Source organism: Felis catus, chromosome C1 (genome assembly GCF_018350175.1).
Source record: "Felis catus isolate Fca126 chromosome C1, F.catus_Fca126_mat1.0, whole genome shotgun sequence".
Classification (NCBI taxonomy): domain Eukaryota; kingdom Metazoa; phylum Chordata; class Mammalia; order Carnivora; family Felidae; genus Felis; species Felis catus.
Window position 1 is genome coordinate 44,371,996 of NC_058375.1, and position 27,505 is coordinate 44,399,500.

The window sequence follows — 27,505 nt, forward strand, 5'->3', positions numbered from 1 at the left end:
AGGTCACAAGGCGGGGTTGCCGCGGCAGCGGTGGCCGCCAGCGTCCGCGGGAGGGGTCCCGCGGCGGGAGTCCCGGCCAGCACCTCGCCTGGGGGCGCCCGAGCCATGGGCACCAAGTGGTTCAGCGGGGCACCCTTCGGGGTGCAGAGCCACAGGTGGGGCCCTTCGGGGCGCGGCTGGAGCCTGGGGGAGGAGGGAGGGACAGGAGGAGAGACTGGCAGCGTGGGGTGGGGGTGGGGGGCGACTTTCTCTCCGCGTCGCACCTGCCGCCCTTCTCTGCCCAGAGCTCTTTTTCACCAACTTCAAGTGATTTGAAGGCGTTCCAAGAACACCTCCTATGGGCCAGGCTCAGAGAGGCCAGGCGGCCCAGCCGGGGAGGAGGTCGCTGAGCCTAAGGGTGGTGGGCAGGATTTCAGCCCAGGTGTCTTTCATTCACACCTCTACGTGACTTCCATGTGCCACCTACTCCGTGCCGGGCACAGCTCTAGCATCTGGGGACACAACAGAGAACAAACAGCGAAACTCTGTACTCAGGAGTTGGCCTTCTTGTGGGGAGGGGTGGTTGGAGTGGGTCATAAACCAAAAAAGAAACCTATATAAAATGCTGGGTCGTGGTAAGGGCTGTGGAGAAGAAGCCAGCTGGGACGGGGAGCCGGCCAGTGCTGGAGGGTGGGGTGGGGGCTGTGACGATAAGGTGACTTTTGAGGAAAGGCTTCCAGCAGAAAGGAGGGGACCAGGCAAGGGTGGAGAGAGAAGCAGGAAGCCCGGAGACCCCGCGGTGGCCGCAGTCCTGCTCCTCCTCCACCGGCCAGCTCCTCTGGGAAGCCAACAGCCCCCCGCGCCCCCAGAACTGGCCACACCAGGACCGGGGGCCAGGCCTTGAGCTCTCTCTCGGGGTCTCTGTCCCTCCCTCTCTCGGGGTCTCTGTCCCTCCCTAGGGTTATTTTTTTTTTAAGTTTATTTTATTTATTTTGAGAGAGAGAGAGGGAGGGGCAGAGAGAGAAAACTCTAAGCAGGCCCCGCGGTTTCAGTCCAGAGCCCAGAGCCCGACCCGGGACTTTATCCCACACATGGTGAGATCATAACCTGAGCCGAAATCAAGAGTCGGAAGCTTAAGGGACTGAGCCATCCGGGCACCCCCCCTCCCTAGGTTTGATGTCTCCGCCGTCTACCCCAATCAGAAGAAACTCAGCACCTTCACCGAAGCCCCCTACTCCAGGCTTCATTCTGTGCAGATGGTGAGTTTGTACGCGCGGCTTCTCTGACACTCCCCCTGCCCCTCCAAGCCCGTCACCACGGAGGAGGAGCTGAGCTGTGTCAGGGCCAATGCCTGACGCCTCTCCAAGCCCTCAGTCTGGAGCACAGAGCTTGGCTCAGAGCTGGGACCTCAGATGTGTTGATAAATGCAGGGCTGTCGTGAGAACAGTGTGGGTTGGGGTGACGGAGACCCGGGTGCCGTTTCTTCCCTGGCACCAACCAGCTGTGAGCTCCGAAGGAGGTGCCACCCCTAAGTGTAAGGGGACCAATGACAGAGGATGTTGTGTTTGTACCTCGAGTGCCACGCCCCTCAGTGCCAGGTTTGAGACTGGGCGGCGGGCACAGCCGGGTCCTGCCTGTCTACTCCCCCAGTCGGTGAGGAGGACTCCCTCCTCTGTGGGTAGACTGGTATGACTGTGCTCTGACTCAGTCCCACATAGGACCTGGAACCTATGGCTACCAGGAGACCTGCTTCAGCAAGAAGAAACTCAGCAAGGAGGTGGGCACAGGCTGGGCCAGGACCCAGGAAGCCACCCGGCTGACCCAGCTGCCCCACTTCCAGTACGAGGCCATCATGAAAGAGAAGCGGTTGCAGGTGAGTCCTCCCAGGCGGCGCTCATCCTGGACGGAGTGCCGCCCTCCTCCAGACTCCCTCCTGCGTGGACGTCCCCGTGGTTCAAGTTGTCACCTTCTGCCTTCTTCTCTTGGGGCAGAAGGAGAAGCTGGGGCCCGGCTCCTACAACCTCAAAGACTTCTTAGAACAGCTGCAGCAGAAACCGTGCAGCACCCGGGGGCTGCTCAGCTCGGGGGAGACCCGCTTCCGTGGCCTCGTTGGGGTAGGTGTCCTCGGGTACTGGGGACGAGCCCTCCCGCCCTCGGCTCTGGCTGCAGAGCATGTAGCCTGGATGGTGCTGGAAGCGCCCCTCCTGTACCGCCTCCTTGCCAGGCTCGGCCAGGCTCTCCTCGGGGTCCCCCAAACCCCTCTGCTTTCTGCTACCACAGCCTCGAGCCCAGGGGCTGTCAAATCTCCTGCGTCTGTCTCCCCCACCAGCCGAGGAGCTCCCTGCTGTCAGGGATGGGTCTGGTTCATCTCTGAGTCCCCAGGACAGAGTCCAGCATACATTGAGTGCTCCACAAACTCATCCATCTGGCCAGCAAATGCTGAGTGAGCACCCACTAAGTGCCATGCACTGTTCTCGGGCCTGGGGATCAAGCCGCGAGGAAGACAAGCCCCTAACCTCCTGGAGCTGGTGCCCTAGTGGAAGAAATGACAGTACAGAGAAGCACGTCATAGATGATCGGGGCCATGAGGAAAAATGAGACAAGGAAGGGATACCGACAGAGTGATGGAAGTGTAATTTCTGGGGTGGTCCCGGAAGACCTCTGGGGGGAGGTGACATTTGAGCAAAACGCGCAGGAGGTGAGCAACAGAAACTCACAGTAGCTGCAGGAGAGCGTTCCAGGCGGCAGGAACAGCAGGCTTAGGCCCTGAATTGGGCCGGCAGGCAGGAGGCCAGTGTGGCTGGAGGTGGGGGGGTTGGTGAGGGTGGAAGGCGGAAGGTGGAGAGATGGCAGAGGGGTGAGGGCCAGAGGGCAGGACCGGGCGGCAAGGTGGGGGCTTCGGGATTGATTCCACTGGGAGGATAGTGGAGGGTTTTGACAAGGGAAGGGCCTGATTTATGTTTTCAGAGGAGCACCCTGCTCGTAGGGGTGAGGGGCAGAGGCATCCAGATGGGAGGTGATGGCGGTGAGGGGTAGGGTGGCGTCCGGGTGGGTCGGGATGATCTTCCCGTCGAGTGGGTTTCAAGCTCAGCAAGGGAGAAGGCAGAAGTCAGACCGTCTGGAGCGAGCACTGTGGTTGGAGTGCCCCTCCTCCCTGCCCTGGTGCTCTCCCCGGGCCCGATGCTCTTGTCTTTCTTCCAGCTCCTCAAATGGGCCAAGCTCTTTCAACTGGGGCTTTCCTCCTGCCATTCCCTCTGCCGGAAATGCCCTTCTTCTCCCTCTCCCCCTCCCCCAGCGGCCCCTTGGTCTAAGGGACTCCTCCTCAGCCCTCAGCTGTCGGCTGAGAAGCCTGCCTGACCCCCACTAGGTGACAGACATCTCCCTTTCCCAGGAGTCCTGATGGTGCTTGTGTTTAGTGTTTCTTCCCCACTGGACATCTGCCGGGGTGGCTCACTGCAGGATTCCCAGTTCTTAGCAGTGCCTGGCACACAGTGGGCGCCCAGTCAGTATTTGTGGACTCAATCAGGGCACACGCGCCTACTAAGTCCTTGGTGTTCCCAAACATCCTGTTTACAGCCACTCCGGATGAGGCGCTGGAGGCTCAGAGAGGACGAGCATTTTGCCTCAAGCTGCACAGCTGGGAAGCAGGCAGTGTCCAACCCCAGAGCCCGGCCGTTTCTTCTGCACCTTAACCACCGTGAAGCCTGGAGATTACTCTTTGCATCTGTAGGTGCAGAAGCTGTTAACTGCAGTATAGGGAGAGGGGATGCCTGGAGGCATTTAAAACTGAGTCATTACCTTCAGATCTAAAGTGATGATAGCTGACGCTTAGCACCGCACTTGCGACTGTCCTGAGCACTCGAGTGTACTGATTCATTTAATCCTCACCACAACCCCCCCCCCCCACCTCACCTCGTGAGGTAGGCACTAGCATTATCTCACTTTACAGATGAGAAAACTGGAGCGCAGAGAGGTTAAGTAACTGCCCAAGGTCGCAGAGCTTCCCAGTGGCACAAGCAGGATTTGAATCTAAGGGGTGCCCACAAAGCCCATGCGGTTTACACATTAGGTTGCCTCCCTTGGACTTTGTTCCTTGACTGTCCCTGGAGGACAGGGTCTAATAGCACCCAGCCCAGATGGTGGCGGAGGAACAAATCTGATGCTTCCTTCCTGTGTCCCCAGCCCCCCTGCACTGGGGCATCTGTGAGTGTTGGCTGAGCAGGGGGAAGGTTCCACGGCCTGACCCTTCCTTCCAGCTGGCTCTTCGTGCTGCTCCATCAGGCCCTGCAGGGTTTCTCCGAGCCACTGTCCTGGGCTCAGGGCTAGACAGTGAGTTCAAGGTGTGCCACTGCCCCAGTGGGTGCAGAAGGCAATCCCGGGGCAGCTCATGTCCAAGGCCTGCTTTTTCAGCTGTCTTCTTGCTGTGAGACCTGGGCTGGGAACCTGATGGCCTCTTCTGTCCTCTGGTCCCTCTAGCTGTCCCCCCACCCCTACAGGTCTACAAATGCTACCTGTGTAGGGGGCTGACCTCTCCACTGGGGCCTTCTCCAGTGTCATTGCCAAAGCTGTGGGTACCTGCTTTGGGGGCCCCATGAATCTTTCCCCAGAAAGGATGGGGCTGTCAAGCCCCAACACAGCAAAGGCAATGCTTCCTCCTCTGGTTTCTGAATCTTGTCCACCTCTGGCACTGGGTGATGCCACCACCCCCTCCCTCTCGGCTCTGGGGACACTAGGTCTGCAGCTCTGGAGTTCCTCTGCCAGCCTCCTTCATGGCTCTTGTCCCCTCGCTGCCCCCCTGCCCCCCTCTCCCCCACATCAGAATCTCCCCCAGCCCTACTCTTCTCCGGCAATGGCACCAGCAGCTGCCAGAGTCAGAAACCTAGCAGATCCTTTTCCCCACAGTCACCAGGGTCTGTGCTTTTGCCTCCTGTCCTCCTCCTGTCCTCCTCCTTCCATCCCCACTGCCTCCACCCTGGCCCAGGCCACTGTCCCTTCTCCACCCAGGAGCAGCCTCTTGACCGATTTCCTGGTCCCCTACCATTGCCAGAATGGTCTTCCGAAGGACCCTCGTGTGTCAGAACCAGGTCTGAATGCCTCCCAATGCCTTCAAGGTCCTCCCCACCTTCTTCACAGTGGCTACTGTGTCGGAGCCGGCACTTCTAAGGTCACTTCTGAGGTGTACCCAGGCTCATGGCCCTCCCGCCCCTGGGAAACAGCTCAGAAAAGAGCCTGGACTTTGCAGTTGGAACCCTAGCGGCTGCTTCTTTCCAGAGGTAGGACCTTGGACTCGAGGTCTGACTCTCTGAAACTCTGTTTCTCCATCTGTTAGTTGCAGATGGTGCTGATTTGATCTCACTGAGTCACCTCCAGAACCAAATGTTGAGGCTTCTGAAGCACCTAACGCACTGTGCAGGCACCCAGCTTCCTACCTTGGGGGTCTTCTGAACGCACCTGGAAACCCTGGGCCCTAGAAGAAGGACACATGTAGTGCTGTCCTCTGAGGGCAGGACAGATCTGATGCCATAACTGGCTGACTCCCCCCTCCCCCAGGGTAGAACTCCCTGCCTTCTCCAGCCTGCCTGGGTAGGGCTGTTTCCCCAGGGCTGGTTCCTGGCGGAGGTGGGTAGGGCTGAGCCATCTGTGGAAGCGCAGCGACCTCGTGTGGCGAAAAGATGCATGGCGGCAGCAAACGTTGTTCCAGGTCTCTATCCAAGGACCACCTCCCCCCACCAACCCACCCACCCACCTACACTGCAGGGTGTCTCCGCTCACTCCACTTCCAGAGACCATACTTCCAACCCTGGCAGTGGAACCCCCAGATGCTCATTTCTAGCCACGGTTCTCAGCCTCTCCCCCCTCCTTCTCCGGACCCCCAAGATAGGCGTCCCACCCTGACTTATATGTCGGTGCCCACTAGGGGCTGAGCATGGTGCAAGAAGTTTTAGAGGCATTTAATTTCATCCTCATTACCCTGGAAGAAAATTATTGCTATCTCCATGTTACAAATGTGGACGAGACTCAGAAGGTCTAAGTGGTATGCCCAAGGTCACTCAGCTATGAAGCAGCAAAGCCAGGATTCAAACCCAGGACTCCAGATCCTTCCAGGCGACAGCACTGTTCAGAGCACAGTGAGAACCCCATTCATGCAAAAGCAGGTGCGACAGATGGCGTTTCTGAGACCACCAAAGCCAGCAACTGTCCGGGGTGATAGGGAAGGAAGGCTTCATTCCCGGGAGAGATGGCATTTGAGCTGGCTTTGCAGAATTCGAACTTTCCAAGGCAAAGAGGGCAGGGAGGGCATTTTGGGTGGTGGTAACAACACCAGCAAGCAAAGACACGGAGGTTGGCAGAATGGCTTGTGTTTGGCATACGGCAAGGAGCCCAGTTCGGCTGGAGTGTGGGATGTAGGCGGGGAGCAGCATGAAATAAGTGAGACAGGCCGCCGAGGCCCTGGGGAAGAGTGTGAACTTGGAACTGAAGGTTTGAGCAGTGGTGGAGCTGTGTTGAGACTGACCATGTTGTGTGTTGGGGGGGCGGTTAACACACAAGGGCCCTGAACATCCTGTTCCCCTCCCAGGGCTTCTCTTCTTCAAACTCAGCATAAGGAGTGGGATTGATGACCTTTGTGTCCCTCCCCCCACCTCTCACAGAACTACTATCCAGGCCCTGGAAATTATGGGGTGAAGGGTAACCCATACACAAAGCTGGAGGAGAAAGCCCAGAACCGTTCTCAGGTCCTCATGTGCAGGATGACCAGCAGGCCACTCCTCTTGGCTCATCAGGTACCCCCTCCTCTGGCCAGGCCTTGCCCACCTTCCTGCATAGTCCTGGCGGAGGGGGGGAGACTCCCAGGGCAGATGGGGAACTGAGACCCCGGGAGGCGGTGGGCCTGCTTCAGCAGTTCTCCCGTGGGACTGTCAGCCGGGTTCTGTTCTAGGGGAGTGGTCTGGCACCAGGCACCTACTCCTTCAAAAGTGGCATTGAGACCTACCTGGCACGATCCATGGGCACCCGCGGCCCCTACGACACTTTCTCCGGTGACCGAAGCAAGCCCCAGCCTTATGGACATTACTCTGTGCAGGTATGTACCCAGGCAGGGCTCGGAGCACGGGTTCCCCTGCAGATGGCAGCCCTCGCTTATCAGCCCCAAGAGCACCGCCACCCTGCGTGCCAAGCGCTGCAGGGCCCTCCCACATGCTGATCACTTCACCCTCACAGCCTGTGTTCCATGAGGAAGCTGAGGCCAGCCACACAGCTGGTAAGGAGCAGAGCTGGGACTTGAACCCCAGCATGTCTGTCTGACTTCGCCTGCATGCACAGCAGAGGAGGAGCACATGGTCACAACCCCCCGGGCTGCGTGGGAGACTGGCCACAAGGCCTGCAGGGACCTTGACGGCACGATTCTGGGCGCCCTGTTATTTTGGAAGCACTTCCCAGGCATCGCAGGCCCGTCTCAGCTGGCTTTGTTAGTGGCAGCTAACAAGCCAGAGGCTGGGAGGCTGGGGAAACTGAGGTAGAATTTTAACTCGACGCCCCCCCCCCCGCCCTTTTCCCATCATGCTCCTGTTGTGTGACCCATAGCACACTGGGCTTTGCTTTCTTCCTGTTCATAGCAATTGGAATTGACTATTTGTCCAATTACCTGTTCATTTTCCCTTCACTGTGCATTCACCCGGTGTGTACTTTTGGGCCAGGTAATAGTCACGTGAGTGACTGCCCCCTGTGGCACTTATACTCCAGCGGAAAAGGACACACAGTCATAAGTGAAACCAACATAGAGTGTCAGCAGGTGGTGAGCGCTCAGAAGCCCTAGGATGGGGGTCGTGAAGGTAATATGTTGACATACTTTGGGCCAATTGGCATATAGCTGCAGAATGAGCCCTGCAGCCCGACTTCTCCCCAGGGCCTTCCGGACGTTCCCGTGACCAGCCACTGAAGTGGTCCTGCCCAGCATAGCAGGGACCTTGGGACCCTCCACAGGCCCTACAGCCAACTCCTATTCTGATTGGCCCAGTGCCCAGGTCACATAATATTCTTTATTATCTAAAAAGGAATAGACTTTATCTTTAAGCTCATTTTTAGGTTCACAGCAAAACTGAGCAGAAAGTACAGAGTTCCTGTGCACCCTCTGTTCCCCCTCCATGCACAGCCTCCCCCCACTGGCAACATCCCACCCGAAGAGGGGCACATTTGGTACAGTCGATGAACCTAGACCGAGGTCATTATCAGCCAAAGTCCACGTTCACGTTAGGTTTCGCTCTGCGTATTGTGTCTTCCACGGGTTTGTTTGGGCAAGCGTATCCACCGTTACGGTATCGCGCAGAGTAGTTTCGCAGCCCTGACAGTCCTCTGTGTTCCCCCATCGCGCTGGTGTTTAAATACTGGGACTGTTGCTCCCGCTGAGAACAGTGCGTGTGCAGTAAATGCCCTTGGAATGAGTGGGAAGGTGTAGGAATAGGCAAAAGCCCCAAGCTAAGCGGTGGGCGTGGCTTGGAGGTGAGGTTGCCAGGGCTGGTCAGCCAAGTCCGCGGCCAGGGCTGCGGGAGGCAGGGTGGAGAGTAGTGCCTCCTGGCGTGACCACCCACTTTTCTCTGCTGCGGAGGGTCCAGAGAGAGGGCTCTGATTTTCCTGGTCTGACGCTTCTGTTTGTGTGTGTGTGTGTGTGTGTGTGTGTGTGTGTGTGTTTTCTCTTTTCTGTTTCTCAGAAAAAAAAGCCCAGGGAACTGATGAATTTTACGACCTTCGTGGAAGAGCTTAACTCGCGGCACAATAAGAAGCGTGGGGTTTTTTCGAAAATTTCTCGCAACCCGGAAACCCCGACGGAGAGGATTTACTGGGCGACCCTTAGCCAGTGCCCCCGAAAACTAGTCAGTGTTCCCCCCGTGGCCTGCCTGCCTTCTTCTCTGGGGAGGGGACTCTTGCGTGGGGCGGGCGTGGGATGGGGCTGGCTCTTCGAGGGGAAAGCTCAGCCTGGGGTGTCGGACCCACCCGGTTGCCTGGTCGTGCACGCACCTGTCACTCTGAGTATGTCCCTCCCACTCTCCAAGGCTCAGTTTGCTTGCTTGTCCTCTGAGCATAACCAAGTGGCTTGAGAGTCAAAGGTTAAGGATTGGAGCTGGCAGGGTGGAGCCTGGCACCCGCCAAGTGCTCCTCTCTCCCCTGGGGAGAGGCCAAGGGGACGCGGGGCAGGGCAGAGCGTGAATAAGGGGTCCACCCTGACAGAGGACTGCATACCTGCTCCCTCTGAGGGGATGGTGGGCTCCTCTCTGGGGTGTGGCAGCCAGTGACCCGGATAGGCTCCCGCCTCCCACACGCAGGGCCTGCCCCCACCCCCTCCCTGGAGAACTGCTAGGGGCTTGGGGAGGAGTGGGGTCTGGATGAATGAAACAGGGTGCTAACATTTCCTGAATGCCTGCTGTGGGCCAGGCACCTTCCAGCGCCCCAAAGTAGGAGTTATCATTTGCATTTCACAAGAGGAAACTGAGGCCCAGAGATGGGAAGGGATGTGCCCAGGCTCCCCCAGCAAGTGTGAGAAGGAAGCCAGCTCGTTTAGCTCCAAAGGCAGACCCTGTGCGCCCCTGTGCGCCCAGGCTGACGGGTGGGGTTAGAGTGGGTGACATCTGTTATGAGGGCACCACAGGGCCCCTCCACCCCCCGAGGATGGGCTCCTGGTGAGTCGGAAGGTGGCTGGGTAACCCCCTCACTGTTTTTGGCTCAAGGCCCAGGGCTGCGGGTGGTTGGGGTAGGCTGTCGGGAGCCCTCACCTGCCCTGGTCCCAGGCTGACCACTGCCAGACCCCTCCAGCTTTCAGCCTTCATTTCTAACCCCTAGGCCACGTCTGGTCCCGGTTCGTGGCTTCCTCCAAAGAAGGAATGCAAACACGTCAACCAGCCACCGTTCCTGCTGTCTTCCAAGCGGATGGGCATAAAGGCCTACCAGATGATTCTGGGAAGCTGGGTGAGTAGGTCTGGGGTGGGGGTTAAAAGGTGATGGCCAGGGAACCCTCTCTTGCCTCTACAGGCAGCACCAAGCCCTCGCACCCCCACACCTGGAAACTGATGCTCTGCGATCCCACCTCTTTCTCCCCAAGGGACAAACACGCATTCCTACCGTCTTATTTCTCTAAGGCAGTGACTTCCAGACTTGAGTGGGCACGAGCAACCCCTTGGAGGGCTTGTCAAAGCACAGAATGCTGGGCGCCCTGCCGGAGCGTCTGAGTCTGATTCGGTAGCCTGTAGGGGAGCCTGGGTATTTGCATTTCTAACAAGTTCCCAGGGTGATGCCGCTGCTGGTCTGGGGACCACACTTTGAGAACCACGTCCCCCCAGAGCCAGCTCACGCTCTTATTTTCCCAGGGGGATGCTCCCTCCATCCTCTTTGTGTTTGTCTTAGGGCCTCAGGGAGCAGCTAGCGGACTTGGCCCCTTTCTCATCCTTGGCTGAGCAAGGACCCCTTCTGTCGCCCTCCCCCTCCCCCGAGGCAGCCATCCCCCACGTGTGTGATAGAGCTTTCAGTGTTCTTGTAAAACGGCTAGTAAGTTCTTGGGTTTTGTGTGCAGGCCTTCTTAATTTATACAAATGGCAGTGGCTATTGACCTCATTCTGTTTCTTACTCCTGCCCTTCAGTTTTCGAGTGCGCATTTTTTTCAGGTTCTGATAAGCATACAGTAAAGTGCAGGAATCCTAAGCGGACGGCCCCGTGAATTGTCACAAAATGGGCTCATCCTTGTAACAAGTCCCCAGAGCATTGAAGAGCGCATTTCCAGCGCCCCAGGAGCCCCCTTGACACACACCTCCCTCCCCACCAGGTGGCCCCGTCTTGACTTCCAGTAGCGAGGGTTAGTTGTGCCTGGTTTTGAACAGCTGTTTATTTATTTATTTTTTTAAATTTTTTTTTTAACGTTTATTTATTTTTGAGACAGAGAGAGACAGAGCATGAACGGGGGAGGGGCAGAGAGAGAGGGAGACACAGAATCGGATATTTTTAAGTGTCTCCTGGTTTCCCCGGGGGGAACGTTCTGCTTGTAACTTACCTGCCTTCCCCCTGCGCCTCCTCCCGCACCCCCACACCTGAGCTCTCCCTCCTCCACCCCACCTGCTCGCCTCCCAGAGTGACGGCTTGGCCTCCACTGTGCCCACACCCTGTCATCCTGCCCGATTCTCAGAGAAACCTGCAGGTCAGCCCTCCACAAGCTGCTTTTTCTCACCCCATGCCTGTACTTCTTGCAGGGGAGAGGTCTTCCCTTGGGGACCCCGAATAAGGTGTTTAGGTAAGAGCCGGATGCTTCCAGCACAGGGCTGGCCACTGCAGAGTGGGAGGAGCTGAGGTGACATCCGTCTGGGTCCCAGGGCTTGAGCTCGCCCTGCCCCGGGACGGGAGGCCCACCACCGGGAGCTTGCTCCCCCTCGAGACAGGCCTTTCCCTCGTGGGCAGCAAGTTCAGCTGCACATGCCACTGTGTGTGGCCCCTGGCATCTCTCTCGAGCCACCCTTGGCACTGTTAACGCCACAGGTAACTGACCAGCCATTGGAATTGACTAGGTTCCTGACCAGCCATTCTCCTGCCCTCACTGGTCACCTCTGGGCAGGTTACCTTTCCTCTCCTCCTCTTGGAACCTCTCTGTTGCCGCCTCTCGTATCTAGGACGTAGGTTTCTGGGTGGGATGGTGTGTTAGCTTCCCACGGCCGCGCCAACAACCAGGCGGCTTCAAACAACAGCAGTTTATCCTGAAACGGTTCTGGAGGCCGGAGGTCCAAAGTCCAGGTGCCGGCAGGGCCGTTCCCTCTGAAACCTGCAGGGGAGAATCCTCCCTGGCCTCTTTCTAGTTTCCGGTGCTGGCCGGCAGGTTTTGGAGTTCCCCGGGCATGTGAATGCGTCACTCCCTTCCACCGCTGTCATTGACGTCACTGCCACAGGGCTGTCTTTTCCCGTGGGTCTCTTCTAGAAGGACACCGGTCTCATTGGGTTAAGGGCCCACCCTACTCATGTGGGGACCTCATCCTTACCAATGACATCAGCAGCCATTTCCAGATAAGGTCACCCGCCGAGGTCCCGGGGGTTGGACTTCTACACGTCCCTTTGGAAGACGCAGTTCAACCCCTAACAGATGGAGTGGGGAGCAGCGTGGGGAGAGCCGGGAGGCCCGAGTTCACATGTCCCACCATCCTCTCCCTGCTGCAGAACCCCGTAGGTGTGGGCCGCTACCTCAACACCTGGCTGATGGAGACGAAGGACCAACGGCAGCGGTATCGGTCCCTGTACCTGGGTGGATCCAAGCGCTACCCCTCTGACCCGGCCTGGGATAGGGTCATGCAGTGAGTCGGAGGGGGAAGGGCTACTCTGGGCTGGGCTGGGATGCCCTCCTCCCCTGCCCCCCACCTTGTGCTTGCTTCCCATGGGAACACAGCTGCTGCCCCTGGTGCCAGCCAAACAGCGAGGCAGTGGAGAGAGTTCAGATCCTGACCCTGCCTGGCTGCCGGGCTGTGTGAGGCGGGGCGCATCCCTTAACCTCTCTGAGCCTTGGTTCCCTCAACTGTCAGATGAGCGGAGGGCTGTGAAGCCCCAGAGGAGATACTCTAACGCTCCTGGTGAGGAAAAGGGACTCAGTGCTAACTCCCCCACTCACAACCCACACCAGCTAGGCGCTGCCTTGGGTGGCTTCACCACACGGAATCTCAGTTTCTTGGTGTTCACGACGGGCTTGATAAAACTGGTTTCCGGAAGCCGTTGTGAAGCCGAAGGAAAAACGGTGCACGAAGTGCCACGGCTAACTGTAAAGCAGTGCGCAAATGCTAGCTGCTGCCTTATTTATTGACCTAAGAGGCCATCGGTTGCAGCGTGATCTCATTTTCAGAAATGTCAAAAGGCGAACAAACGCGCGCTCTAGATTGTTTTGTTGTTGGAAAAGCCGGAGAGGGCACGAGGACCCGATTGCTCAGGGAAGACCGACTTTTAAATGCTTATTTTTATCAACATAGTCCCGTCGTGTCTGCCTCCTTGATTTATGCCCTTGGTTTGTGTCGGGCGGGGGGCGGGGAGGGGGCTTTTTAAGAAAAGGGGGTGAGCGGTAACGTTTCTGATAGACCACATGCCCGAAAAAAAAAATCTTGCTTCCTACCTGCCCAACTGATCACCAGTTTGGCTGGAGGTAAGATTTTAGGTTGGGAACATTTCGCCCTCGGAATGTTGAAGACTTTGCTCAGTCGTCTTTGGGCTTCAGGCATGGTTGAGAATGCCTGTGCCGTTCCGGTTTTCTGCCTTCCCCATGCAATCTGCACCTGCCTCTCTGGAAGCTTTGAGGATCTTCCCTTTGTCCTTTGTGTGCTGAAACTTCATGGTGAGGTTCAGTCTGAAATTGTCCTGCTGTGAGTCTATTTTCACCCATAGTTTTGGGTACCCACCGGGTTCTTTCCATCTGGGACAATCATCTGGGGAAAATCACTTGCGTTTGTGTCTTTGGGAATTTCCCCTCTTAGGAAGGGGAGATATCCTGGTGTGATGCTCTGTTTTTGTCATGCTTTTGTGTGTGTGTGTGTGTGTGTGTGTGTGTGTGTTTTCTCATTTTCTGTCTCTGCCTTTTCCATCCTCCTCTTTGGTAAAATTTCCTCGTCCTTATCTTTGAACCCTACTGTTGCCTTTTGAAATTGTGGCTCAATCTTTTTTAGTTTGCACGAGTTCCTGAGTATGGGGTGCCTGGGGGGGCTCAACTAAGCATCTGACTTCGGCTCAGGTCATGATCCCGTGGTCTGTGAACTCCGGTTCCACTTCGGGTAAGCCCTGCTTCTCTCTCTTTCTCTCTCCTCTGTCTCTCTCTCTGCCCCTTGCTCACTTGCACCTTCTCTCTCTCTCTCAAAAAAAAAAAAAAAAAGAGTTCCTGAGTGTTGTGTGGATCCCTTCCTTTCCCTTCCCTTCCCCACTTCCTTCCCCTAGCACCCAGTTCAGTGTCTCCTACGCAGTATGTTCTTTCATCAAAGTAACAATGACAGTTTACCTTTGGTTTCCTTTTGCTCCCGGCCTGACCGTGCTTCTTCCAAGTGCCTTATTTCTTTTACTTGTCTTGCTCCCATTTAAGAGGAAAGCACATTGGGGCGCCTGGGTGGCGCAGTCGGTTAAGCGTCCGACTTCAGCCAGGTCACGATCTCGCGGTCCGTGAATTCGAGCCCCGCGTCGGGCTCTGGGCTGATGGCTCAGAGCCTGGAGCCTGTTTCCGATTCTGTGTCTCCCTCTCTCTCTGCCCCTCCCCCGTTCATGCTCTGTCTCTCTCTGTCCCAAAAATAAACGTTGGAAAAAAAAAAAAAAAAAAAGAGGAAAGCACTGAACACTGCTGTGAGTGTGGGTGGGGCTTGTCAGTTGGCGGCTTCACCGGGAGTGATTGGATGAAGGTCTAGTCGTTCTTTTGGAGGACCCTCGATGTCATGGTTGTAGGTGTTTTCTGTGGGACCATTCAGCTTCTCTGGAAAAGCATCCTGCATCCTGCAGTGGGTGAATGCGGTTACTTGTGTTTAGGCGGAGGAGGCAGGGGAATCTCAGTGTATGGATTTCCACCTACTCCCTCTATTCTGACCAGGGTGCCTCTCTGCCCATCTTCCGCTGTGCCTGGTGGGCGAGGAGTAAGGTGTGTGTGTGTGTGTGTGTGTGTGTGTGTATCTAACATTCCCTCTGTTTTCAGCCATCGGACCTGCGCCTCCTTTTTGAGATACTCCTGCCTCCAATTCCTGGGTCCCAGAAAAACACGTTATACCCCTTGTCCCCTGATATCAACCTCTCCCTTTCTTGTTTGTCTATTTTTTAAAATTTTTTTTTCAACATTTATTTATTTTCGGGACAGAGAGAGACAGAGCATGAACGGGGGAGGGGCAGAGAGAGAGGGAGACACAGAATCGGGAAACAGGCTCCAGGCTCTGAGCCATCAGCCCAGAGCCCGACGCGGGGCTCGAACTCACGGACCGCGAGATCGTGACCTGGCTGAAGTCGGACGCTTAACCGACTGTGCCACCCAGGCGCCCCATTGTTTGTCTATTTTTAAGAAAAATTCTGTATAGTCCTTTTAGCAGATTGCAGAAGAGAGTAGAGAGAGTAGAGATAAATGCATGGATTCATCTGCTTTGTTTAATTGAAAATCAAATGGAACACTTTAGGGGCGCCTGGGTGGCTCAGTAGGTTGAGCATCTGACTCTTGATTTCGGCTCAGGTCATGATCTCATGATCTGGGGGTTCGAGCCCCGCATCGGGCTCTGCACTGACAGTGTGGAGCCTGCTTGGGATTTTCTCTCTCTCTCCCTTTCTCTCTGCCCCTCCTCAACTCATGCTGAGTTTCTCTCTGTCTCTCAAAATAAATGAACTTACAAAAATACAAATAAATTAGAAAGTCAAATGGAACACTTTGTGCAAAACCTTTTTCTTCCTCTTTCTAGTCAAGGTGGTTGGGTATGTTATAGGTGTTCAACCAGGACCAGAGAGGGGAGCAACTTTCCCAAGGTCACACAGCAGGTGAGTGATAGAGCTGAGACTCATAGCCAGTCTTTGTTCCCAGGGCAGGGCCCCTCCCTTATACCAATGCCCACGTGAGGATTTGAAGGTTCTAGAAAGAACGCCATGGGCTGGTTCTTGACACTTCTCTCCGGCCACCCTTTCAGCAAAGCCCCATTCTATATACTGCTTGCTCAGCACAGGTCTACAGGGAAGGGAAGGATGTCCCATCCCCATTAGACTTTCTCCCCTGAACATCGGCCTTCCCCTTGTGTCCAAACTTCCCCTTGACCCCTGTAATCACATCCACCGCTCAGGTCTGTGAGGTTGTAGGATTTCCCTTGTGATCTGGCTTCGAATTCTGTCTGCCACTTAGCTGTGTGACCTGGGACAAGTTACTTGGAGACAGACCTTCCTTTGAACAATGAGAGTGCACTAAACAATCCACCTTGCGGAGTGTGCACTGAGGACTGAAGGAGAGGATGCGTGTCTGTGGACGTTGAGGCAAGTTCCTTGTCTCTTAGCAGCTGCTCTGCCTTTGCAGAATTCTGCATTTTAGTTATAGAAGCGGCAAGTCCTTTGCAGAGGCTTGGAAGGCACATCATCCAGGAAAAGGAACTACAGTAGTTTAACTCACCCCCTGCTGTCAAAAACCTAAGGAAAAGCCTCTATTTCAAAGGAAATTAGACAGGGATGGGGGAGAAAAAGGAGGGCATTTGAGTCCTGAGGGAGGGTGGGGGCTTTTAAAGAAGAGGCCAAGATGAAGGCCTCTCATGAAGTCAAGAACAAGACCCTGGCCCTCTTCAGCGTTGTTGTAGAGGTTCCAGCAAATGCAGTAAGACAAGAAAAACAAATAACAAATATAAATATTGGTAAGGAAGGGCAAAGTATCACAATTTATAATGCATTTACCTAAAATAGTCCACGGGAGTTTATTTTATTTTATTTCATTTATCTTGACAGAGAGAGCATGAGCAGAGGAGGGGCAGAGAGAGAGAATCCCAAGCAGGCTCTGAGGTGTCAGCTTGGAGGCTGACACGGGGCTCAGTCTCACCAACAGTGAGATCGTGACCTGAACTGAGAGCAAGAGTTAGGCGCTCAACCCTCTGAGCCACCCAGGTGCCCCCAACAGAGTTCATTTTAAAACTGTAAAGATGCAGGGTGCCTGGGTGGCTCAGTCAGCCAAGTGTCTGACTTCGGCTCATGTCATGATCTCATGGTTCTTGAGTTGGAGCCCTGCATGGGGCTCTGTGCTGACCGCTCAGAGCCTGGAGCCTGCTTCGGATTCTGTGTCTCCCTCTCTCTTCGCCCCTCCCCCACTCACGTGCAGTCTCTCTCTCTCAAAAATAAACATGAAAAAAACTAAAAAACACAACTGTAAAGACGAAGAGTTTCCTCTGATACTGCAGCCACAATTAATAGAAAACATAATTGAGAGAAAGGAAAGGATCTCGTTCTTAGTAGCAATACCAATGATAAAATGCATTGGGATAAACTTAATAAGATACAGTTAAGGCATACAGGAAGAAAAATATAAACCTTTACTAATAAAGATGTCAAAATAAAGGCTTGAAAAACTGGAGAGAATACCACGTTTATTGATGGAAAGACTCCATGTTGGAAAAACAGTAATTCTCCTCATTGATGTACACATTTAATGCCATTTTGCCAAATTTGGGGGGGAGCTGTTAAGGAGAACTGGATATATTTATTTTAAACTTCATCTGGAAGAGTAAATATATGTGAATATTAAAAACAGGAGAGGGGTGCCTGGGTGGCACAGTCGGTTAAGCGTCCGACTTCAGCCAGGTCACGATCTCGCGGTCCGTGGGTTCGAGCCCCGCGTCGGGCTCTGGGCTGATGGCTCAGAGCCTGGAGCCTGCTTCCGATTCTGTGTCTCCCTCTCTCTCTGCCCCTCCCCCGTTCATGCTCTGTCTCTCTCTGTCCCAAAAATAAATAAACGTTGAAAAAAAATTTTTTTAAAAATAGAATAATCATCCTATTAAAAATATATTTCCATATGCGTAGACAACACAGTCTGGAGAACTAGGCGCCATCCTGTTGCTCGTGGTTACCTGTGGAGGGTTACCAGGGTCTTTTGCACTTTGTTTTATTTCTGAGATGTTTAGGTGTTTCAAAATAAGCATGTAACATTTTTATAATCAGGAAAACAAAAAAGGCAAATAGAGGACAAATGCTCTTGAGATAGACTACACAAATGATAGCTTTTCCATGTAGACCCATCTCCCGCCAAGAGTCACTCTTTGTTTTCCAGACCTCAGTTTTCCCATCCATAAAAGGGTAATGGTTTATACCCTACAGGAACATGGTCAGGCTCAATTAAGGCCAATGAATGCTACCGAATGGAAGCCAACCAGCAGGTCCCTGTGGGTGTTTAATTGTGAAACTGTGCATGATTTTCCCTAGGGCTCTGGTTTGACATTGTCCATGTAAACCTGACCCGTTGGGGCTCTTTCTTGCGTCAGGAAGATTGTGTCATGGCACAGTAGGTAGGTCATAAGGTGGGAAAAAGGATTTCTTTATAAGCTTACTCTTTTTTTCTTTTTGACAGAGAGAGAGAGAGAGAGAGAACAATCAGGGGAGGGGCAGAGAGAGAAAGGGACAGAGAATTCAAAGTAGGCTCTGCACTGAGAGTGGGGCTCAGGGCTTGAACTCAACGAACCATGAGATCATGATCCGAGCCGAGGTTGGACACTCAACCGACTGAGCCACCCAGGCGTCCCACTTTTTTTTAATGTTTATTTATTTTTGAGAGAGGGAGAGAGAGAGGGAGAGAGAGAGAGAGAGCAGGGGGAGGGCCAGAGAGAGGGGAGACCCAGGATCTGAAGCAGGCTTCAGGCTCTGTGCTGGCTGTCAGCACAGAACCCAACGTGGGGCTTGAACTCACGAAAGGCAAGCTCATGACCTGAGCTGAAGTTGGGTGCTTAACCAACTGAGCCACCCCGGTGCCCCTATAAGCTCTTTCACGGATTCATTTAAAAAGTCTGCTCCATGCTTGGTTCCATACAGCAGCAATAGTCTCTCATTCACTCACCGAGTGTTTCATTTTCTGATTTCCTATTTTAATTTCTAACCGTTCTTCTTTGATTTCTAAAATGTTCCTTTTAGCAACACTATTCTCTTATTTCATGGACACCATGTTTGCTCATACTTTGAAGGTATTATTGATTAAGACAGTTTGCCTGATATCGTCTCGTTTTATCAAATCCTTTCATCTTCCTGTATGTTTGTTTTGGCATCAGATTCCATACCAGAGATTTTTCTGAAATGTCTGATATTTCTTGGCTGTGCATGCGTACCTAAGCGAAAAATCCTACCGAAGGCTCTGGGGCACTTGTTAATTATGGACTTCTCCATAGGCTGACCAAGCTGCGGATTTTCACTGGGGGAGCTTCAGTGTCAGGGTTGTTAGATCTTTCGTCTTTTACCTTGGCTGGGAAAAAAACTCTTCTGGAGGATCAAAGCCTGGCTGGCAGGGCTCTAAGTGGAAGAGTCTTGAGGTCTCGGTATTTAGTGGTCCAACTTCCACTTGATTCTGTTGTAAGGGTGGTACTCATGATCTCCTCTGTGCCTGGTGTCATCTTGTATAGAGACCCCCTCTGTCTCCAGAGAATAAATTCCCCAATCTTCATCCATGAAGGACACTCTCATCTGGCTGCAGAGAGTGGGGAGGGAAGCATCCTACGCAGACTCTCAATCAGTAGCCTTGTTTCTGGCCCCACCTTCATTCCTATTCCAGAAGGACCGGGTGCTGCTAATTCTTCAGTCTCCGGAGTGAGAGAATTCCTGAATTTATCTCCTACTGGCTTACGTTTTAGCTCTCTTGGGTCTGCCAAGTTAGTTGCCATTCTTCCACCTGCGTTTTAACTTCCAAAATATTTGTTTCTTTACTTCTGCCTCTTCTTTTGGTCCCCGCGAGTAATATGCTTTTCAATTTTTATTCCTTAACTCTTGTTTTCTTGGGATTTCAGAAGGGAGAAAAATTAACGTAGGCGTTCCGTTCGCTTAAAGCGTGGTGAAATTTCTGAGTTTCAAAGGTGAAAATAAAAATCTTGTAAGTTTCATCTCTGAAGAGACCAGTAACCTACAACTTAAATAAGGGACAATCAGACATGTTGGGGGCTTCTCTTCTGAAACGTGGTTAGAAAACAGTGTTTGTAGAATTCTCTGTCTAGCCAAACGGTCATTCGTGTGCAAGGCAAATAGAGATGCCTAAGGATTCAGGATGTATACCAGGGCGGGGCGCCTGGGTGGCGCAGTCGGTTAAGCGTCCGACTTCAGCCAGGTCACGATCTCGCGGTCCATGAGTTCGAGCCCTGCATCGGGCTCTGGGCTGATGGCTCAGAGCCTGGAGCCTGTTTCCGATTCTGTGTCTCCCTCTCTCTCTGCCCCTCCCCTGTTCATGCTCTGTCTCTCTCTGTCCCAAAAATAAATAAACGTTGAAAAAAAATTTTTTAAATATTACTGGGGGGGATACTCCAATCAAATGAAAAATGGATTAGCATGGAGAGGTCTAGAAAGGGGAAGACATAATATGTAGGAATATGTCTGCCTATGATATGCCAGATAAATGTAACCACCACGGCCACCACCACCAACAAAAGTGGCAATACCAATACGAAGCAAAGTAGAATTCAAGGCAGACATGTGAAATGGGACAAAGGTGAGTAATCACGATAAACAATAAAATCCATAAAGAAGTGATAATAACTTTGAACCTTTACACCCCAAATGACAGTGACGAGCTCCCACAATCATGAATAGACTTGTTTGAGAATCTGACAGTAAGTCTATATAAATAATTATTTGGAGGGTTTGAATAGGTGTATTTTACTCCACGTTGTTTTGAGTTACTCATGGAAGATTTATAAAAGTTGATCCTTGGGGCGCTTGGGTGGCTCAGTCAGTTAACCATCTGACTCTTGATTTCAGCTCAGGTCATGATCTCACAGTTCGGACTCTGCACCCTGCTTGGGATTCTCCCTCTCTCTCTCTCCGTCTCTCGCTCTGCTCCTCCCCTGCTCGCATGCACCCTCTCTCTCTCAAAATAAATAAGTAAACTTAAAAAAAAAGTTGATTCTCTAAGAAAGCCTCATTAAAAACTGTAAGTTTAAAACATCCTACATAGAAAATTTGGGGTCACTGTTTCTAAACATGGCTGAATAAGACAAAACATTAACCATAAAAGGATAGTCCCCAAAACCAAGTACTTGGAATTAGGAAACACTCTTCTAAATAGCTCTTGGGTCTAAGAGAAAGTCACGTTGGAAATTATACGCTCTTTAGAAATGATTCACAACAAACTCTATATCGAAATCTGTGTAATGTTGTCAAAACACCAGTTGGAGTGGGGCGCTTGGGTGGCTCAGTCGGTTAAGCATCGGACTCTTGATTTCAGCTCAGGTCATGATCTCACGGTTCGTAGGTTCAAGCCATGCATCAGGCTCCGTGCTGACAGTGCAGAACCTGCTTGGGATTCTTTCTCTCCCTCTCTCTCTCTCTCTCTCCCTCTACCCCTCCCTGGCTCACTCTCGCTCTCTCTCAAAATAAACAAAAATTTTAAAAACACCAGTTGGAGTAAAATTTCTACCTTTGATTTTATATTTTTTTTAATTTTTTTTAATGTTTTATTTATTTTTGAGACAGAGAGAGACAGAGCATGAACAGGGCAGGGGCAGAGAGAGAGGGAGACACAGAATCGGAAGCAGGCTCCAGGCTCCGAGCCATCAGCCCAGAGCCCGATGCGGGGCTCGAACTCACGGACTGCGAGATCGTGACCTGAGCTGAAGTCGGACGCTTAACCGACTGAGCCACCCAGGCGCCCCTGATTTTAATATTAACCAAGAAAGATCGAAACCAAAAGAAGCAATCATTTGACACTTGAAGATAAAAAAAAAAAAAATGAAAACATAAAAATAAAGCAGGAGTCAAGAATTAATGAAGACGAATGGAAACTAGGCGGATGGGGGCGCTCTCGCTGGCTCCCCACCACTCAGTGCTGATGCCCTCTTGTTAATCCCCGCCTGCGGCTGGTCATAATCCTGTGTGCCAGTGGGTGGTAAACGCCCACAAAGTCCACAGACTGTGCCTGTCATAGAAGGCAAAGGATCAATGTCAGTGCCGCCTTCCCCGTCTTATACGGGAGTAGGTGAGGCCTGGAGGCGTCAGGTTTTGGAGGCAAACACGATAGGTCCTCAAAGCATGTGCCGGCCAGACCAGGAAGGGCAAGTGTGGGAGAGTTGTGAAGTCTCTTTTTAGGACGCTTAGTGACAGCTAATCTGTTTCACCCTCACTCCCTAGCCTCACCTGCTTCCTCCCACCAAACCACAGGGTTCTGGGCTTCCAGCCAGGCAGCCTGGGATTTAGCTCCTTTGTGGGAAAGGTAGCCTTTTGGTTTTCATTCTTTAGAGCTATGTAGGCAGCAGGTGTTTCGTAAGGATGCTTGGCCGAACAGTGGAACATTATTTTGCATCTAGCCACCTTTCTGGCTCTTACAACCATGTCTTCTTTTTTTTTTTTTAACATCTGTCTGATTTTAATGTTCCTTCCTCCCCCGCTTTCTTTCTTTCTTTCTTCTTTCTTTCTTTCTTTCTTTCTTTCGTAGGCTCCACATCCAACGTGGGGCTTCAACTCACCACCCTGAGGTCAAGAGTCACCCACTGTACCGACTGAGCCAACCAGGAGCCCCGCAGCCAGCTCTCGTGTCATCTGACCCACCCTCTGGCTGTGTGGACGCGAGCACTCTGTGCCCTAGTCAGGCCACACTTTGCACCACTCTCCAGGCCTTGGCCACACTGTGACCTGCTCTTGGGACCTCCTCCCGCCAGTTCCTGTCTGGAAAACTCCTATCTATCCTCCACGGCTCTACATAAACGCGAAGCCTTTCCTGATTTTTCCAGAGAGCGTCTCTTTCTGGACCTCTAGTGTCTCACTGGCATGCATAGAGGGAGCTCGATGAGTACGCGTTCAGGGATGAGTCAGTGCATTCCCTGGTGAAAGAGTCACGTCTGGATGACTCCATGAACGGAACACGTGGGAAACTGCCAGTTTGGTTTGGCAGAAGTTGATTTTTCCTTCTAAGCTTTTTTGCCGGACATTTGCTTATTAGGAAAAATTTCAAACGTACGAAAACGTTGAAAGGATTTTTACCGTGTACACCCATATACCCACCACTTAGATGATGTCATTAATGTTTTACTCTTGCTTTATGACATCTCTTGGTACCGATCCATCCTTCTTTTGATCTGTTAATCATCTTCTAACGTCATACATTTCAGGTAAATGGCAGACCTCGCGACACCTCCTCCTGAAGGCTTCAACCTGCATATTACCTTTTTAACAGTTTATTTTTCTTATTTTTATTTATTTTTAATTAAGAGCTTTTTTAATGTTTATTCATTTTTTTTAAGAGAGAGAGAGACACACACACGCACACACACACACAGAGCATGAGTGGGGGAGGGGCAGAGAGAGAGGGAGACACAGAATCTGTAGTTGACTCCAGGCTTCGAGCCCTCCAGCCCAGAGCCCGACATGGGGCTTTAACTCACGAACCGTGAGATCATGACTTGAGCTGAAGTCAGACGCTTAACCGAATGAGCCACCCAGGCGCCCTCCCGTTTTAGCATTTTAAACGAAAGTCATATTCCTTATCCAGACATCTAAAATGGAAATAATAAAATATCCATTCTTTGCAATAATGGTGACAATTAATTCTTATATTCTTGAAGCATATTTATAAGGTACAAAGTGATTTTGTGGGCATTTATTGTATACCATGACTTTATTTTTTTTTAATTTTTTTTTAATGTTTGTTTATTTTTGAGACAGAGAGAGACAGAGCATGAATGGGGGAGGGTCAGAGAGAGAGGGAGACACAGAATCCGAAACAGGCTCCAGGCTCTGCGCGGTCAGCACAGAGCCTGACACGGGGCTTGAACTCACGGACTGCGAGATCATGACCTGAGCCAAAGTCAGACGCTTAACTGACTGAGCCACCCAGGCGCCCCTGTATGCCATGACTTTAAAAGGTAGATATTAGTCTCAGTGTTTTCCATTCGAGACAACTGGAATTCGGAGAGAGAGCAGTTTCCTGAAAAGTCGCTGCCCGTCAAGAGCACGCGTGTGCACAGTCTTCAAAGGTTCACTGAGCAGCTGCCCCGTGCCAAGCACATCCCGACTGCTGGAACATTGCAGAAGAGAGCCAGACAGCAGTTCTGCCCCAGAATGGCTCCCAGCTTCGTGCGGAAGGCACTCACCCCTTTCTACCATCACAGGGCAGCAGAGAAGGAGAATCAGGGCAAGTGGGACCCAGGACTTCTGTCTCTCCATCCAGAATGCTTTCTTCACTCTTTCCCCCATGGTCTCCTGGAGGATGAAGCCAGGACCTCCTGGAGGATGAGGCCAGGACCTGGCTCTTCGAGACCGGGAAGGCTAAGGCAGAGGAAATCTTCACTGTGGCTGGTCTCCCTGTTCTCACTCCACCTACCCTCCCCCGATCAGTTTTCTTTGACCTCCTGGGCCTTTGTATATGCCGCTTTGGTGGGAGATTTAGGAGTTTGGCCTGGAAGAGGGGACTCAGGAGGCCAAACTACACGTTTACTGTGCGACACGGAAGTCTGGTGACTGCCATAGAGACCCTATGGCACCAGAGCTAGATAGGGCCTTCAGCTCCAAAGGAAGGCAGAGAGGAGAGGAGGCCATATTTTTACTTTTCCTTTCTTCCTTCTTTTCCTCTATCTTCCTTTATTTTGGGCAGGGGTGGGTAGGGATAGAGGCTTGAGCATATCTCGGGGCTGATGGGCCAGGTAGAAGCCGGTGATTCAGTTGTGAGGTGGTGAAACCCACAGTACAGGCTGGAGGGGTGGTCACCCTAGCACAAAAAAAAGATGGACCTAGGAGGAGGGCAGGAGGCGGGGAAGTCATAGCGATTGATGAGCCAATTCGTGTTTGCTAGGGGCCAGTGGTTTTTGCTCAGAAAGGCAAACGGGGCAGGGAGGGAGGGATTGATCTGGAATCAGGTACATGACAGAGGGCTCAGCCAGATGCTGTGGGAGCGTGGTGTGCAGAGGGAGGAGCCAGTCTGCCTGGGAAGGTGGTGCAGAGACAGAGGGCATCCCAGGCTGCCGGCATGGGCTCGGAGGGGTGAATAAGCCTGGCCTGTTTGGAGGTGGCTGAGTGATTGGAGGGCAGGGCCCAGGAGAGGCTCTGGCAGGTGATGAAGCAAGATAAACCGCTACAACAGGATTGCAGCCTCTTCATATAGGAATTTGGCCTTTTTGCAGACAAATACCTATAATTCAGGTCACCAGTAAGCTTTCCTCGGAGGAGGTCTTTGGAAAGGGCCACTTGGAAGGTGTAATCTGGGGGTGGGGCTTGGCTTTGCCTCCTCCGTATCTCTTCTTTGGCACATTAAAAAAAAAAAAATGGGTGGCCTGCTTTCTTCTATTAAGTTTCGAGAGTTCTTTATATATTCTAAGCACCCATCTGTTTTCAGATGTGTGGTTTGCAAATATTTTCTCCCAGTCAGAAGGGTTTTAATGGGAAGTAGGTCTTGTGTTTAAAATAAAATATTTAGGGGCGCCTGGGTGGCGCAGTCGGTTAAGCGTCCGACTTCAGCCAGGTCACGATCTCGCGGTCCGTGGGTTTGAGCCCCGCGTCAGGCTCTGGGCTGATGGCTCAGAGCCTGGAGCCTGTTTCTGATTCTGTGTCTCCCTCTCTGTCCCTCCCCCGTTCATGCTCTGTCTCTCTCTGTCCCAAAAATAAATAAACGTTGAAAAAAAAATTAAAATAAAATAAAATATTTAATGGTTATTTATTTTTGAGAGAGAGAGCGAGAGCGTGAGCCCAAGCAGCCCTTGTGTTTTAAAGATGTGTTCTGTGGCATCGTGGGGTGGGGCAGTGGGAAGCAGGTGAAGACAAGAAGGCCATCTTAATGGTCAGGGAAGAGCTGAGGCTCTGAGCCAGGCCAGAGGCTGTGGGATGGGGAGGAGTGAAGACCCACCAGATGAAAGTAAAGACCTCTTTTACCCTGGTGAGCCCTCCCTCCCACCTTTCTTCCTTTGACAGATATTTGTGGAGCACCTATCGAGCACCAGGTAACAGTCTAAGCACAGGGGAAGTATCCGCAAAGAAATCAAAGCCCTGGAGCGCCTGGGTGGCTCAGTCAGTTAAGCATCTGGCTCTTGATTTTGGCTCAGGTCACGATCTCATGGTTTGTGAGATCGAGCCCTGCATCGGGCTCTGTGCTGACAGCATAGAGCCTGCTTGGGATTCTCCCTCTCTCTCTGTGCCCCTCCCCTGCTTGTGTGCTCTCTCTCTTTTTCTGAAAATAAATAAATAAACTTAAAAAAGAAAAATGAAAGCCCCGCCCTTGTTAAGTTTACATGTTGGTATGAAAGAGAATAAACACATAAGTGTGTGGAACATAAGGGCTGATAGATGCTGTTTGAGACACAAAGTGTTCTTACTGAAATGTCATCTTCCAAGTGGCTCTGGGAGTGGAACTAGAGTTCCATGAACTAGAGTCTTCAGGGGTTCCCTTCAGAGGAAAGAATCAGAACAATGCAAGGGTCACTGGACTGAAGTCAGGGGCTCTGGGCTGGAATTCTGGCCCTGACTCTGGCCACCAGTGTAACCTCAAGAAAGTTCTCTCCTCCCTCTGGCCCTCAGTCTCCCTCTCCCTCTCCCTCTCAGGGGTGGGTTAGATGACCTTTCAAATGCTAGGATTTCATATTTGGAGTTCTTACAGACCAACTTGAGGGCTTTGATGAGCCAAATTGGTTCTTAAAACCAGGTTGTTTTGTCACTAGAAGTCATCAATTTTGTTCTCCTACCCAACATAGGATCCCTTGGGAAGCACAAGCGACAGGTATCTTTTCATCCCCCATGGGTGCCCCTCCCAAGGATGGGGGCTCACTTCCTTCCAAGGGACACGTTTCATTTTCTCTTTCTGTCTTTTTAAAGGGAAAGGATCACACCTTTTACTAAGGGGAAGTGCCCTCCAACAGTGGATTACAATTCAGATCCTACTCCTTAAAGCTGCATATGAAGGACATCCTGTGATGACCAGAGGGCCCCAAAAGCCTGAAGACAAATTTGGGGATGGAAGGATAGGAGTGGGAATCTGGGTTGGGGGGGGGGGGCGGGTCTTGGAGAAAGGACACATGGGAATGCCTGGAGGGGAAGGATATAATGGGAATGCTTTTGCTGGAGACATCTACCTGGAGGTCACATGGTCTGCTGGGACAGCTGGGGCCAGATACTTTTTGCTATGAAAGATCAGTTATGCTGAGAATTCAAACTAGCCAGTGACATGAACATGGGAGCCAGACAGCAGATGGACTAATGGGGTGGAATGTGGTTGTAACTCTTGGAACCTCTTCTAAAGTCAAATTGCTTGACTCCCTGATTATTAAAATCCAAAAAGAGGTGGAAAAGTGTAGTATATGTCATAAGACAGCTCTAGGCCCCCTTCTGGTGCTCTCCATCTCCATCCCAGGATGCTTCTGGAAGCTCAGCAGGGCCTAATGCTACGTATGAGGAGGCTGCTGGCCTCCAGGCAAGGTGCAGCCATTGGGAACAATCGATTTCACCCTTAGAGTTCAGCCTTGTGAGCACACCAGTCTAGCCTATAGATGGATCTGTGGGGCTGTTCACAATGTCATCTTCTTCCCTCACTGTTTTGTGTCAGTGAGAGATGGTGTAGGATGGTAGGAGCGTGTTGTCCCTAGAAAAAAAGGAGGCTGGGACACCACTGCCTCAGCCACAAAACTCCACTCTTCAGAGTGTGAGTATATTATAAAAAGCAGTTACTTTCTCATTTAAGTCAAAATGACTGTTTTAGAAGTAAAACTGTCTTTATGCACAGACCTGTTGCCTATGTGAAAAAAAAAAAACACTATGAGTATTTTGATGAGCCAAAATACATGTGGACCAGATCTAATAAGTCAGCTTTGCAAGTTTTCAGGAAATAAAATCAACATATCAAAACCAAATATTTCTCTTTTAAATTTTTTAAAAATGTTTTTATTTATTT

At 52.1% G+C, this 27,505-nt stretch overlaps 1 protein-coding gene and 1 long non-coding RNA gene across 4 annotated transcripts; both read left to right on the forward strand.

Moving 5' to 3' along the window:
- LEXM (lymphocyte expansion molecule) lies at positions 1-27,464 on the forward strand. 3 transcript variants are annotated; one of them, XM_045035898.1, is made up of 11 exons: positions 137-155; positions 1,151-1,238; positions 1,698-1,852; positions 1,971-2,093; positions 3,556-3,705; positions 6,630-6,761; positions 6,917-7,060; positions 8,685-8,846; positions 9,811-9,936; positions 12,160-12,293; positions 22,073-22,359. In XM_045035898.1, the coding sequence occupies exons 3-11, from the start codon at positions 1,832-1,834 to the stop codon at positions 22,266-22,268; spliced, it is 1,188 nt and encodes a 395-aa protein (XP_044891833.1). In that variant the 5' UTR covers positions 137-155; positions 1,151-1,238; positions 1,698-1,831; the 3' UTR covers positions 22,269-22,359. The 3 variants fall into 3 exon arrangements, with proteins under 3 accessions (XP_003990245.2, XP_044891832.1, XP_044891833.1); XM_003990196.5 differs by lacking the exons at positions 3,556-3,705; positions 22,073-22,359 and adding an exon at positions 26,434-27,464 and having other exon boundaries at positions 1-155; positions 1,688-1,852; XM_045035897.1 differs by lacking the exon at positions 3,556-3,705 and having other exon boundaries at positions 1-155; positions 1,688-1,852.
- On the forward strand, positions 7,067-8,475 carry LOC123379615. The gene is made up of 2 exons (XR_006584294.1): positions 7,067-7,808; positions 7,883-8,475. It is a non-coding gene; the product is annotated as an uncharacterized LOC123379615 (long non-coding RNA).
- Positions 27,465-27,505: the final 41 nt, after the last annotated feature.